Source organism: Protopterus annectens, chromosome 14.part0, assembly GCF_019279795.1.
Source record: "Protopterus annectens isolate FY-2018-M chromosome 14.part0, PAN1.0, whole genome shotgun sequence".
Classification (NCBI taxonomy): Eukaryota; Metazoa; Chordata; order Ceratodontiformes; family Protopteridae; genus Protopterus; species Protopterus annectens.
In genome coordinates, this window is record NC_056748.1 from 752,502,743 (window position 1) to 752,516,485 (window position 13,743).

Below are 13,743 nucleotides of genomic sequence, written 5' to 3' on the forward strand. Positions count from 1 at the left end.
CAGTCAGTCCTCACTACTGTACAAATCTAAGGACTTGGCCTGGACAGTGACGGCTGTGAACCTTACTTGACTACTGCATTAGTATAACTGTTTCACGGTTGCATTCCTCTGTTTATATGGATGTCACTGTCTGAACAGCTATATGACATGGCATGTAGAACTGCCATGGTACACAATGAAAGGTATTCCATTTCTGCAAACCTGTGCATGGAGTTTTCTCAATGACCTCTCTGTGGGTATATGTTGCAGACAACAGTCGTCATTTGTATGGGTGGCCCATACAGTGTCCAGTTGTTCAGGTGTTAGCTGTAGGCATAGTGGCTGTTTCATATTGTGTGCACCGACTACATATGTCTCCTACTGTACATATATCTGCGTGTGTATGTGTAGTCACATGTATATCCATATGTATATATATATATATATATATATATATATATATATATACATATATATATATATATATATATATATATATATATATATATATGTATGTATGTATCTGCATATCTGTGTCTGTGTATCTGTATCCTGGAGATGTTGTTGGCTACCACAGTTTACATTACCTATGGGAGGCAGACTGTACTGCATGATATATGAACAATACCAGCCTGACATCATACAGGTGGGATGTTATAGTCTTAACTTCCTGTACCTATGTCGTGTCAGGTCCTGGTTATGGGATCTGCAACACTTGGTAGTGTATTGTGGGGCGGATGTGTTTGGCCTTGGTGGGGGGGGGGTGCCTACTTGTACATGACGTATAGTGAGTGGGGCCTCTCAACCCCAGTAATGGTGCATGCGGACATATGTGTGTTTGTTAATCTGCCATTGCTCTCTACAGATGTATGGCCATATGTACCGATATAGATATATATATCTGCTGACATATACGTAACTATGTCCAAATATACCTACATAACTGTATATCTGCATACACATATGTAACGTACTGTGTATATGTAGACATATAGGTGTAGATACTCATATGTGTCGATGTAGCCATCAGCATGTATATATGTCCATATATATTGATATATATGTATATAGTGTCAGAAAGCTACACACACACACACACATATATATATATATATATATATATATATATATATATATATATACATACATATACAGATATGTTGTAGCAGTGTAGATAGTAATATATTTGCACACAGATACATCTTGATGATGGTATACATTCTCTGTACAGTTGCATGACTGGACTGGTTGATATGTTTTGGTTATTGCCTTGACTTTCTACAGTTGTAGTGGCCTACTGTTAGACCATTGTAGCTGTGTTGTGCAGCATCCTGGGGTCAAGAACTGCATGTGCTGGATATTGCATTACACAGCATATCTGTTACGGCTGTAGTGGGGGGTAATAACATAGCAGTCATCACCAGGTTCCCCTCATGTGAGCCCCCACCCCCATCAACCGTGCATAAGGTCAGTTATTCTGTGGTAGGGGTTCTGTTTGTGCTGCAATTCACATATCTATCTGTATATCTATATGTATATCTAAATATATGTGGACATATGTATCCACCCACCTACATACCAATGATGTGATATGATGTATGTGTGAGTCAGACATTTATATGTAGCTGTGTATCTCTCTACATATACAGATCTATGACTGTCCATATGTCCATGCATGAGTGGCTCACAATATTGGCCTGCCCCACATTCTTCTGGCCAATTGACATGGATGATGTCAGGCATGTGGTCAGTCAGGAATGCCGATACATTACAGTTGCAGACATCATGTTGTTCATATTATGTGTATTACAACAGATCACTGTTTAACTAGCAATGTTTTACATGTATATGAACAATATTTCATGTGTCCAGATATGTACCCCACTTTTGTCACACTGTGTCCACAATGTTTGCAATAAGTGGTTGAGTGTTGTGCTATTAGTACAATTCCCCTTATGCAGATTGACTGTGCTGCATGATATATCTGGTTATACATGGGATGTCTGTATATCCGACATGGTGTAGTGTTGATTCACTATGATAGTGGTATGCAGGGTCCTGGGTTCGGGCCTTGCAGTGGCTGTCAATTATGTTGCAGGGTTGAACAAGGGTGGTGGGATGCAGGGTGATTAAGGCACTTGTAATCAGTCGTGAGCATGTTTGCACGATGGTATGTGCAACCAACTGCAGGTAACAGCCAGTTACACCAGGTTAGCTCTGACATTGCTTACTTTGTGTACACAGTGCTCACCGTCACACAAACACAGACCTCTGGTTACATATGCCTACAGTTAGTTTGTGCCAGATTTGCTCAGCCTGGAAACGTAAACACACATGCTAGTGCTGACATATGCTTACAACAGCTTACTGCTGCTTAACCTAACTACTGATGTATGCATTAGGATACCAACACCTCACATGTGCATTTCCTGCAGTACTCCTGTTCATATGTATATATATATATATATATATATATATATATATATATATATATATATATATATATATATGCATGTTATTTTGTGGCCGCAGTACTCCGCTTCATGTATATATGTTATTCCGTGGGTTATGTAACATACATATTACCCATAACATGGTTTGCCATGGGAAATGGTATGTCCCAATACCTTCCCTGTCTCTCCCCTCCTTTCTCGCTGACATCCACGGGCCAGTCCCATTAGAATGAGTTTATCCAACCATGGCACGCCTCGGTCCATAATGTTGTACCCATCACCCCCCCTTCCCCCTCCACATCAGTCATTCTTCCTACAGGTTCCAGCCTAATCTAACCACACCACTACACATTGCCCACTCTCCACTTCTTGGGACCCTTCGCGTATGTTGTCTCAACCCATGGATCTTCAGGCTACCCACACATGTAGTCAGTGTACATATGCCACAGTCTGTGCTTACTTTTTGGGCATGGTATGTTACCCCGAGGACTCTTTTTGGCAGATGTTTGTAGTCATCCCACCAGGAATGGACGTGCGTTTGTTTAAGAGAAGACTTAGCAGGGTGACACTGTGTCTCTCACTGGTACTATCCTGCCAGTAGTCTGGGAGCCAGTGCTGTGCTACGCTTAGCAGTGCGTATTATTAGATATTCATGATGATTGCCTTTTTGCATTGATTTCCCCTTCACCACTTGTTATATATGCGTCATGTATCCTCAACACATGTGTACAGACACTGTCTGGGGTCCTGGGAACTTCTATACTTTATTACATTAATACCTCACATCTGGACTTAGTGCTGTACTCCAGTTCACATATGTATGTTCTGTAGTCAGTTATGGCACATATGACTGCATATGGATGCCTTTCACAGGTTCAGTTTGGTTATACTATGGTGAGGATATGTTTACTAGTACCCCTTTTTTCTGTATGTCTGTCATGGCTTTGTGGATAGTGACTGGGACTATGGTGTATGGGGTCCTGGGTTCGTGACCTACATGGCTGTTTATTTTGTTGCCTGGCTGACAAAGGCCCATTGGATACAGAGTGATTAAGGCACTCTAAAGCAGTCGTACGCCCACTTACTAGTGCATACATATGCCTACTATTGCCTATTTGTGCTTAAACCTGCTTACTAGTGCCTTATTCCATCTGACACAGATATGTCACATGTGCATTTTTTGCAGTACTCCAGTTCATATATATCATCCATCTATTGGGCTTTGCAACAAAAATATTGGGTATAACATACTTTGCCATGTAAAATAGACTGTGCTACAGTGGAAACTGAACCGGGAACGCCTGCTCATTGGTCGGGTGCTCTACCCACTACACTATTGCTGTTCTGTTTCATTTTCATATTTCTAACATATTGTACTACCCATGTTTCCTTCCCCCAGCCCTCGAGCTCACCGTACACAGCATCCATCCCATTCTCCAGTTGCTAGCCCAGCCATACCACACCTCCACACATTTCCCTCCCTGCACGTGTCAGAACTCCTCCATTATACTGTCTTGACCCAAGCTTCTGCAGGCTCTTCATCTGTTTAGTCCATGTACATTCGAGCCTTCCCTTGATCCTCCTCCGATACTGGTGGGAACATCTATGTGACCCAGAAAATTTGGTTTGTCCCACCAGGGATGGACCTGTTGTGTCATGAGTAGACTTTGCTGGTCTACACTGTTTCTACCACTGGTAGATTCCTGCCAGGGGTTTGAGAAGTGGCAGTTTGCTCATACACCGGGCTTGCCTCATCTCTCGGTTCCGTGGATCCAGTGCCCCAGGTGTGACATTCTGTGCATGAAGCACGCCCACACACCCCCACGGCGTGCACCATTTTTAATTCCTCTCTTCAGTATTGTGCAAGACTACTGTTCTCATAGTATGTGTGGACAGGCACTGTTCATTGATATACATAGACTGCTAGGAACACTGCGATTGAGCAATGGGAACCTGTCTGCTGGTATTAATCTACATAGTTACATACATTTCCTATACTGTTGAATGACTGTGCTGGATGATATGTTTGTGATAACAGCAGCTGAATGTGTATCTGCCATGCCTTTGTGGTAACTCACTTAGACTATAGTGTGCAGGGTGGGGGGGTTGGAACCTGGGAGTGCTGATTATTTTGTTAATGGGCACGATCAGAGCTGTTGGCTACAGAGTGCCTAAGGCACTGTGGATGAAGTATAGGTGGGTATGCGCTGGTGTGCGCGAGGCTCAGCCTTGCTGACCTCTGGTTACAGCATCTTACACTGAATTGGCCTCCACATTACTTAACCAGTGTGGGCATTGCTTACCGCTGCCAAAACAGGCATACCCTGCTTGCTGCTGCATACCCCCGCACTACTTCATGTATTTAGTTCACATTTGTTGGCTGGGACAATCCGACTGGATGCTTCTCCATTGTCAGCAGTGACCCGGGGAGTGGAGCTCCACAGTAAACCCCAGGTACACATTACACGTACTACTGAGGTATACACATTCACAGAGAGTAAAAGACTTATCATAGCTATGCACCACATTCTTCATGCTTAGCTCACATTAACATGTCGGTATTATACATGCTTAGGTCAGGCTTACATGTCGAGTATGACTGTTGACAAAGGTCAGTTTAAGGTGAAGTGAGATTCCAGTTTAACAATTCTAGATAGGTTACACTCAGGTATTCGGGTTAGGTTTGGTTAAGCCATACCTGTGTGGTAGAGTAGAAGAGAATAGTGAAGGAGTAGGTAGGTAGGTAGGTAGAGGGGGGACATTGCAACTGTATAGTAGGCCATTGGAATGATTGTTGGGGTACCAATAGGGAAGGTTTGCAGGATGTTGGGATTTGTATGCGAGGCAAGACAGGAGGTGTCGGTTTCACTAGTTGGTATAGGGGTATAGAGTGTTAGTTGGGGGGGGGCTTCACCAGGTGGTGAGCATGTGCTGATCCAAGTGTGCTTGAGGTGTTCCTTCATGTGTTATTTACATGTGTCATGTGGGGCAGCTGAGGTAATACACATGGGTAGGGGGTTCCAGATTCTGCCAATATAGTTGGAGAAGAGGGTGTGTCACCTACTTGTTTTTTTTTACTCAAATAATTTTTATTCCGTTTATGAAGAAAAACAGTAAATTTAGATTACAATTCAATAATAATGAACAGAACAATAACATTATTTACAACATTTACAATGAGAAAAATAAAAAAAAAGGACTCTACATAGATGAACAAAAAAAAAAATTTTCACAAATCAAGAAAATTCTATGCCTCTTTAATCTCATATGATAGAGACTGTATCCATTGGTGTCGTTTCAATAAGTGAAAGTATTTTGTTCCAAGGGTTATTTGTCCAACGTCTAGGAAAAATTCTTTCTTCCTTGACTTTTATCTCCTTTTGCGCAGTCTCATTTAGTAAGAACAAAAAGTCTTCAAAGCATGGAAAGATAGTGGATTTCCATTTCCTTATGATACACTTTCTGGCTACAGCCAAAATAGTCCATAAAAGATATTGATCTTTTTTATTCATTACTACTGTTTCATCAACATTCAGAAAAATTACAGATTTTGTCAAGACAAACGAATCAGTAAAAATGGCTTGGAGAAATTTACCAATTTCATCCCAATATTTTTTAATGCAGTCATAAAAAATATGTAACCAATTTGCTTCACATCTTAAAGAACATCTCCAACAAATAACATTTTGTGTAGAATTGAATTTAGCTATTTTGATAGGAATGTAAAAGGCTCTATGCAAAAATTTCCAAGTAAAAATTTTCCAAGTTTGAACATTAGAAGTTAGTTTGATGGAATATAATAATTTATTTTTACAATCATTTGAAAGATTTGTTGATAAACCTTTAGTTATAAAATTCCAAATGTTTTGATCAGTTTTAATCTTACAGACTATTAGAATTTTATATAATTTAGAAATTTAATTTGACCAGTTATAATTATTATAGATTGATTCATATACATAGTTTATGAATTTCGATTTAGATTTAAAGGGTGAATCATTAATAATTCTGCATAGATCTTTAGAATAAAGTAAAATTTTTTGGTGATTTATCTAATCTACATTTGTAATATCAAATTTGTTTATGACTTGATGGCTACTTAATACTTTGAGGTTGTTTATACATTGGATCCAGCATATAAAGTTTTTAGATTCCCAATTAATAAGTGTGTTATCATGAATTTTATTTATACATTTTTTTGAGATATTAAATGGAATTAATAATTCAAACCATAGTTTTATGTCAACATTGGAGTTTATGAAAGTTCTAAATAAATTATAGATATAATTTAAGTATTTTAGATTGGTGGGTTTTGAAGTATTATTTTAAAAATTAACACATGATATGTGCCAAAATATATTCTTGTGATTATTCAATGGTAATTTTTTTGTTAATTTGTTTTCATTTAAGAAAATAACCATATGCAAAACTTTCCAGGCAGAAGAGAAGTTTGGGTTATCCAATTCAAAGACAGAGGCTTTGATGTATGTCTCTATATCTGGAAAGTTAATTCCTCCTAATTTCCATGGCCTAATATGACGAAAAAAGCAATTCTGCTCTTTTTTGGATACCATAGAAAATTTAAAAGAAATTTATGTATTTCTTTTAGAATTTTTTTATTTGGAATTATGGGTAAAGCTTGAACTATATAATTTATTTTTGGAAGTCATTCCAATTTTCTGTATGCGTTCTTGTTGAGCTTAAAATTTTATTATAATTTAGAGTCAAAGTAGTATTTATTTTATCAGATATAATAATTCCTAAATATTCTAAAGAAGAGACTCTTTCTCCAAGTATATGACATTCTCTCAAGTGAAAGTCCTCCTTTCTGTTTAGTAAGATATGCTTTGATTTGGATTTATTAAAACAAAGACCAGAATTAAGAAAAAAAATCCACTTGTATTTCTAACTCCTGTATGGATTCTTCATTTGGAGATAAAGTGAGTAATATATCATCAGCAAACAACATAATCTTAGAATTAAATTGATTATAAATATTTAATCCCTTAATTTTTGGTTCTCTACATATTGTTATCGCAAATAGTTCTATTGATAAGGCAAATAGGATGGGAGATATAGGGCAACCTTGTTTAGTACCCTTAGTTATTTTGAAGGCTTCTGATGTGAACGGACCCAACTTTACATAGGCCAAATTATCTTTGTATATATTCTTTATCAAATTAATAAAATTTAAAGGAAACTCAAAAAGTTCTAAGATTTTAAATACATAATCCCAATTCACTGAATCAAAGGCTTTTTCTATATCTAATGTAATTATGAGAGCTTCTAGATTATCCCTATTTAATATGTCAGTAAGAGTTAGAATTCTTTGTATATGTCACCTACCTGTGACTATGAACATTAATAGTAATGAAAGAGGGGTTGATAGGTAAGTAGTGTTAATGGGGCACACAGAGGGGCAGATAGTAGGGAAATGTCCAGGGATGTGCAGGAAGGCTGACAGGAAGGTCCATAGCTGTCCATTTCTTCTACAGCAACAGCTGTGATTATACACTGCATTTGGGAGTAGGGTTGGACACTCACACCCATGGGTGGGGATGTTGACAACAATAATACCTTGTGATGCCAAGTAGTTTGGCTTAAATGCCTACAGTGGGATGTTGCAACCATGTGTTATTTGGTGTTATTTAGTGGGATTTGCAACAACACATCTGGTTATACCATACTTTGCCGTGTAAAATAGACTGCACTGCAGTGGGACTCATACTGGGCGTGGCTGCTTGTTAGACGGTGGCTCTGCCCAATGCACACTATTGCTTACATCCCTGGGGTGGTCTGAATAGAACTGCTCCAGCCAACACCTGCACTCCTAGTCCTATAATTGCATACCCATAGTTCCCCCCACACCTCCTCTACAGCACTCATCCATACTCTGGGTGCAGGTCGGATCTAAACACACCACTATACACTGCCCACTCTCCACTTCACGGGACCCATCTCGTATGTTGTCTCGACCCATGGGCCATCAGGCTTTCCCACTCTTGTAGTCTGGGTACATACACGCCCTATTTTGATAAGTCATTGCACGGGCTGCCTCCTATTACAAAACAATTTTTGGGGTGTCGCTCCTGTCTCTGTTCAAAGATTAAATTTAGCGGGTCCACTGTGTCCCCCCCTCTAGTTGTATCCTGTGATTTGGGGAGCAGTGGATTGTTTACATTGTGTGTTTGTTTGTATGTTTCCCCCTGTCTGGCTGGGGGGGTTGATGCTACATGTTACACGTTTGTTGATTGGGCCCCTCACCCCCATTGGCACGGCCTGTGAACATACGTAATTCTTAAGTGCTGTATCATATCATAGCTATATGTATATATACACATACAGACATATATATATATATATATATATATGTATATATATATATATATATATATATATATATATATATATATATATATATATATATAGTGCTGTATATATATCTAACGACATGTGGATGTATGGGTGTCTGCATATGTACATATCTATATGTGGGTATTTAGATACATCTCTGTCTATGTATGTATACATTTGTACTACAGAGAGGGAGCGGTATATATCTATTTAGTTATGGGTGTATATATATATATATATATATATATATATATATATATACACACACACACACACACACACACACACACACACACACACACACACACACACACACACACACACACACACACACACATACCTCTACATATTTAGCTACATATCCTGTAATGTTGACTGGTATTGCTGGATACTGTGTTTTGTGTGCATACTGGCCAACCTTGTGTGCCATGTATGTTTTGCGATACCTACAACTAAATCCGTTAGTATACCCGGAGTTACATGTGTAATCTGTTGTTAGTACCAGGAATACATTTGTCCCATGCAGGACAACCCAAACATTGGGTATTCAACTTTCGTCTACATCCAGAATTACATAGGTACCCATGGCTATGTGCATGGACTATGGTGTGTGCCAGACCTAGGATACTTGGGTCGGGACAACATATGGGACATGTCCCGAGGGAGGGGAGTGGAGGGGGGGCAATGTGTGGTGGTGTGGTAGCTACAGGCCGGTAACCAGGGTAGGGATGGTGGCTGCGTGTGTGCAGTGGGTGGGGGAAGCGGAACTGTGGGTAATGAATGTATGGGTCGGGGATGGCCTGGGTTGATTGGGCCTGTACTGCTCGGCCCGCCTAGTGGGTAGGGGAGAGAAGTATGTGATGTCAACATGTGAAACATAACAGAGGGCTAATTTAAATCCCTATTTCAATGAAACATGTACAATACAATGAGCTTGGTAGTGTATTGCAGGGTGGACGTATTTGTCTGGGCGGGGGGTATGCCAATTTATATGTGACATATATTATTTGGGTCCTCTCAAGCTCATTAATGGTGCATGTGGACATATATGTTTCTGTTCATCTACCATTGCTATCTACAGATGTCTGCCCATATATACCTCTGTGGGTATATATATATATATTTGTTTACATATTTCTAACTATGTCCGTATATACCTATGGAGACATATATCTGAGTACATATATGTAACTTGCTGTGTATATGTGGACATATAGATGTTGACATATATATGTGTAGTTGTTGGCATTTGCATGTATATCTGTTCATATATTTGTATATATATCTGTATATATCTCTGGATATTTATATATGTATACGTATATATTTATATATGTGGCTACATTTATAGATATGGTGTATCCATTTAGATAGTAATATATTTGCGCACACACATCCATCTAGCTTTAGATATATATTATCTGTACTGTTGCATGACTAGGCTGGGGTTATGTTTCTGACAACATATGATTTATGTATATCTGGCATGGCTTAGTGGTAAATCATTTTGTGTATGGTGTGCATGGTCCTGGGTTCTGGCCTTGCAGAAGCTGTTTGTTTTGTTGCTGGGCAGAACACCAGCCATTGGATATGGTGTGCTTAAGGCACTTTAAAGCGGTTGTAAGCGGGTTTGTGCAGAGGTAAGCACTGCTAACTTCCGGTCACAGTGTCTTACACCCAGTTAGCTTCTCCTTTGCTTAATCTGTGTTGGCAGTGCTTAACCCCACGCAAACACACTTGCACACGCTTACTGGTGCTTACATATGCTTACTACTGCTTATCTGTGCTTACGCTTGCTTACTGCTACCTTATTCATTATGATACTGACTCTTCACATGTGCATTTCTTGCAATATTCGTGTTCATAAAAATGTGTGTTATTTAGTGGGTTTTGCATTACAAATATTGCTTATACCATGCTTTGCCAAGCAAAATAGACTGTGCTGGGACTCAAACTGGGAATGCCTGCTTGTTAGGCGAACACTTTGCCCACTACACTATTGCTGACGTGCTTCATTTGCATATATTGTCCTTTTTGTCCTCTTCAGCCTTTTAGGCTGCTTTCACCATGGCTAAGCAATGGGCACACCCGTGTACCTATGGTTAGCTGTACTCGGAGCTTTAGACACATATACAGGGGTTTCTTCTTTTGATTTTATGTCCTGTTGCTGTTGTACACATGGGGGACTGTTGGTGGGTATATGTGGACACCTATGAGGGGTATCGCTCATTTATTTCCACTTTCTGCTATTCAACATTGCAGGGGCATGTTTATTCTGAGGGCTCTGCTCTCAGACACACCCCCTGCACTCGTACACGCTCCGTGTAACCCTGGGGGCTCGGGCAGCATGCCTTCATTACTATGCATGGTGCGCTGCCATCCTGCTCCTAAGTGGCCACTTCCGTGCGGGTCTAGACTAGTCCTGCATGGAAGAATAGTAAATCCGGGGATCAGAATAACACAAATAAACAATATGCCAGTTTTACACTTCCACTTCTAAGTTGCATGTTGAAAAAAAAACTTAAAAGTTATAAGTTTGCATAAACTAAGACTAAGCTGGAGGACTAATTTCATTTTCTGTTTTCATTTTGTGCAGTATATTAGCAGGGCTTTTTACTTTAAAATCGGAGAAGTATTTCTTAGTAGTCCATATGCCTTTCAACCTCTTATGACAAAAAATATGGACAAAGCCAAAAATAATAGTGGGACAAAGGCACAAAAATAGGGACCAATTTTACATATTGCTCTTATAAACTTAGAAGGTTGCTAGAATAACAGTTTTTGCATTGGCATGCATTTTTCTGAAGGATATGAAGGCAGAAACTTGAATGTCTGTCAATTTAGTGACTTTAGTCTTCATTGATTTTCCAAAAAATGTGTTTCATGAACACAGAACATAAATATGAGACAGCAATCTGGGCATTTGGTGCAAAACTGGACAGTTAAGAGGTATGGTGGTCTGACAGCCTGTGTGGGGAAAAAGTGGTTTGAGCTTTGTCACTTTATACAAACCAGCTATCTTATTAATGCTTACCTGTCCTTTGTTTTAGTGCATCATATGCTTCCAGCTCTACAGGTATCACCATGCTATCAAACCTGCCAAGGTCAGTGAGGCGGACTATTGTCCTAAAATGGAAATTAAAAGCTGTGATTAAATTTTAAAATAGTATTTGTTCATATTTTCCAATGTTCTGGCTTAAAACAACCTATGCAATATATGTGATAGACTTCTTTTTTAAAATTTTCATTTCAAGCATTTAATGCTTGCAACAGGTACTGAATTATAAAAAATTAAAAATGATGTTATCTGTTATTATGATATATCTGAAAGGAGTCAACATTGCTGAGTACTGCAGACTGAATTTCACTTCTAAACTTTTTTCTTGTATATAACTTTGAACTTCAGGCCGGAAAGCAGGCTCTAGTAACCAATTTAATTGTTACTACAAATAAAAACAGTTGTCGGATTGGTGCATTTGCTGATCAAAAACTGCAGTCTTTTCATATATTGAGCTTTTCCAATGTTGTCTGATTTATTTGAGTAATATTCTTCACTAGAATCAGTTTGCAGAGTATCAGTTTACTAGCTAACAAAACAAACAACTGCTGTGTGAGAAACATGTTACTTACATTGGTTGTAGCTGGCTTTCTAGTGAAACCGATTGTTATGTGTATTGACTGTAGCTACTGAGTTCTGTAAGAAAGCTAGAGAAAACATTTGATGCCTTAATAAAATCTACCACAGTCCTTCAGGAGAAAAGTGCATCTATTGTAAAACACCTGGTCAGTCTTTAAGAAAGGAGTGAATAAAAAAAGTACAGCTGGTCAATCCTCAAGAAAGAATTGAAAAACACTTGGTCACTTTTCACTAAAGAATTGCCCAACACATATTCAGCTGCCAGCAGCAGATTTTCACACTGATGAGTTCAAAATCCATGTTACGGGGAATCCCAAGTTCAGTGTGACCCTAAAGACTTTTGAACCAGTAGATAATGTAGAAGCTTACCTAATTCTTTTTGAAAGGTATGTAGCTACTGAGAACTAGACTCAGACAGAAAAGGACAGAATTTTATTGTCACACCTAACGGCAGTGGCACTGAAAACTTAAATGGATCTAAACAACTCCGCTGTACATGACTATGATAACCTAAAAAAAGAGACGTTAGCAAAGACTTGGGCTTCTCCTGAAGTACAGTCCTATAAGTTTAATAGCTGGACAGATGACCGACTTAAAATAGATCTTGAAACTGTGGCTAGAACCCCATATAAAGAATGTAACTAAAATTCTGGAAATTGTAGTTTAATTTAAGATTGCATTCTTTAGTGGCTTAAGAAAGTGGTAGCTTGGGGTGACTCTGTTTTTGGCACAGCTAGTAACTGAAGTAAAACATTTGTTAAAAAGTGAAGTTGTAAATTACAAACCAGACTTGTATGTACAAAGGGCTAGTCACAAACTTTCAGGTAAGTGCACTTATTTGCCTGTGATAAAGAAAAATTGGCTTTGTTTTACTTTAGTAATCGTCCGGGATAAGCAGCATCAATGCCCACCCAAACCAGACGCAACACCTAGCACTAGGTGATGTTTTTCAAAATCAATGAATAGTCATGTTGATGTGTTCTTCCTCCACATGAATATTCAGCCAGCATTCTGTTCTTGTGGTAAACTGATCATGCAAACTTATTAATTTATTAAAGAGAAAATTATTTCTTCCATTTCATCAAATTAGATACAGCAGATCCGAAATGTGTTTAGAAAATAAAACATACTAATTACCCTTTTCCTCAATGTAGTGTGATCTCAGAGTAGTATATTTAATTTGCAGGGGTTGTGGGGGGTAAAATGTAAAAAAAAAAAAAAAAAAAAAAAAAAAACATTACGGTCCTGGAATGTTGTGCAGTGGGTGTGATCTAGGTGGGCCTTGCTACTGCATACCCAGTGGGGTACGGACATACAGCA

At 38.7% G+C, this 13,743-nt stretch overlaps 1 protein-coding gene across 1 annotated transcript in view; it reads right to left on the reverse strand.

The window, feature by feature from the left end:
- Positions 1–13,743, reverse strand: part of PDZD7 (PDZ domain containing 7) — an 809,774-nt gene that overhangs the window by 202,514 nt on the left and 593,517 nt on the right. Inside the window, exon 13 of the mRNA XM_044056491.1 lies at positions 11,821–11,912. Coding sequence (XP_043912426.1) covers positions 11,821–11,912 — 92 coding nt within the window. The remainder of the gene's footprint in view (positions 1–11,820; positions 11,913–13,743) is intronic.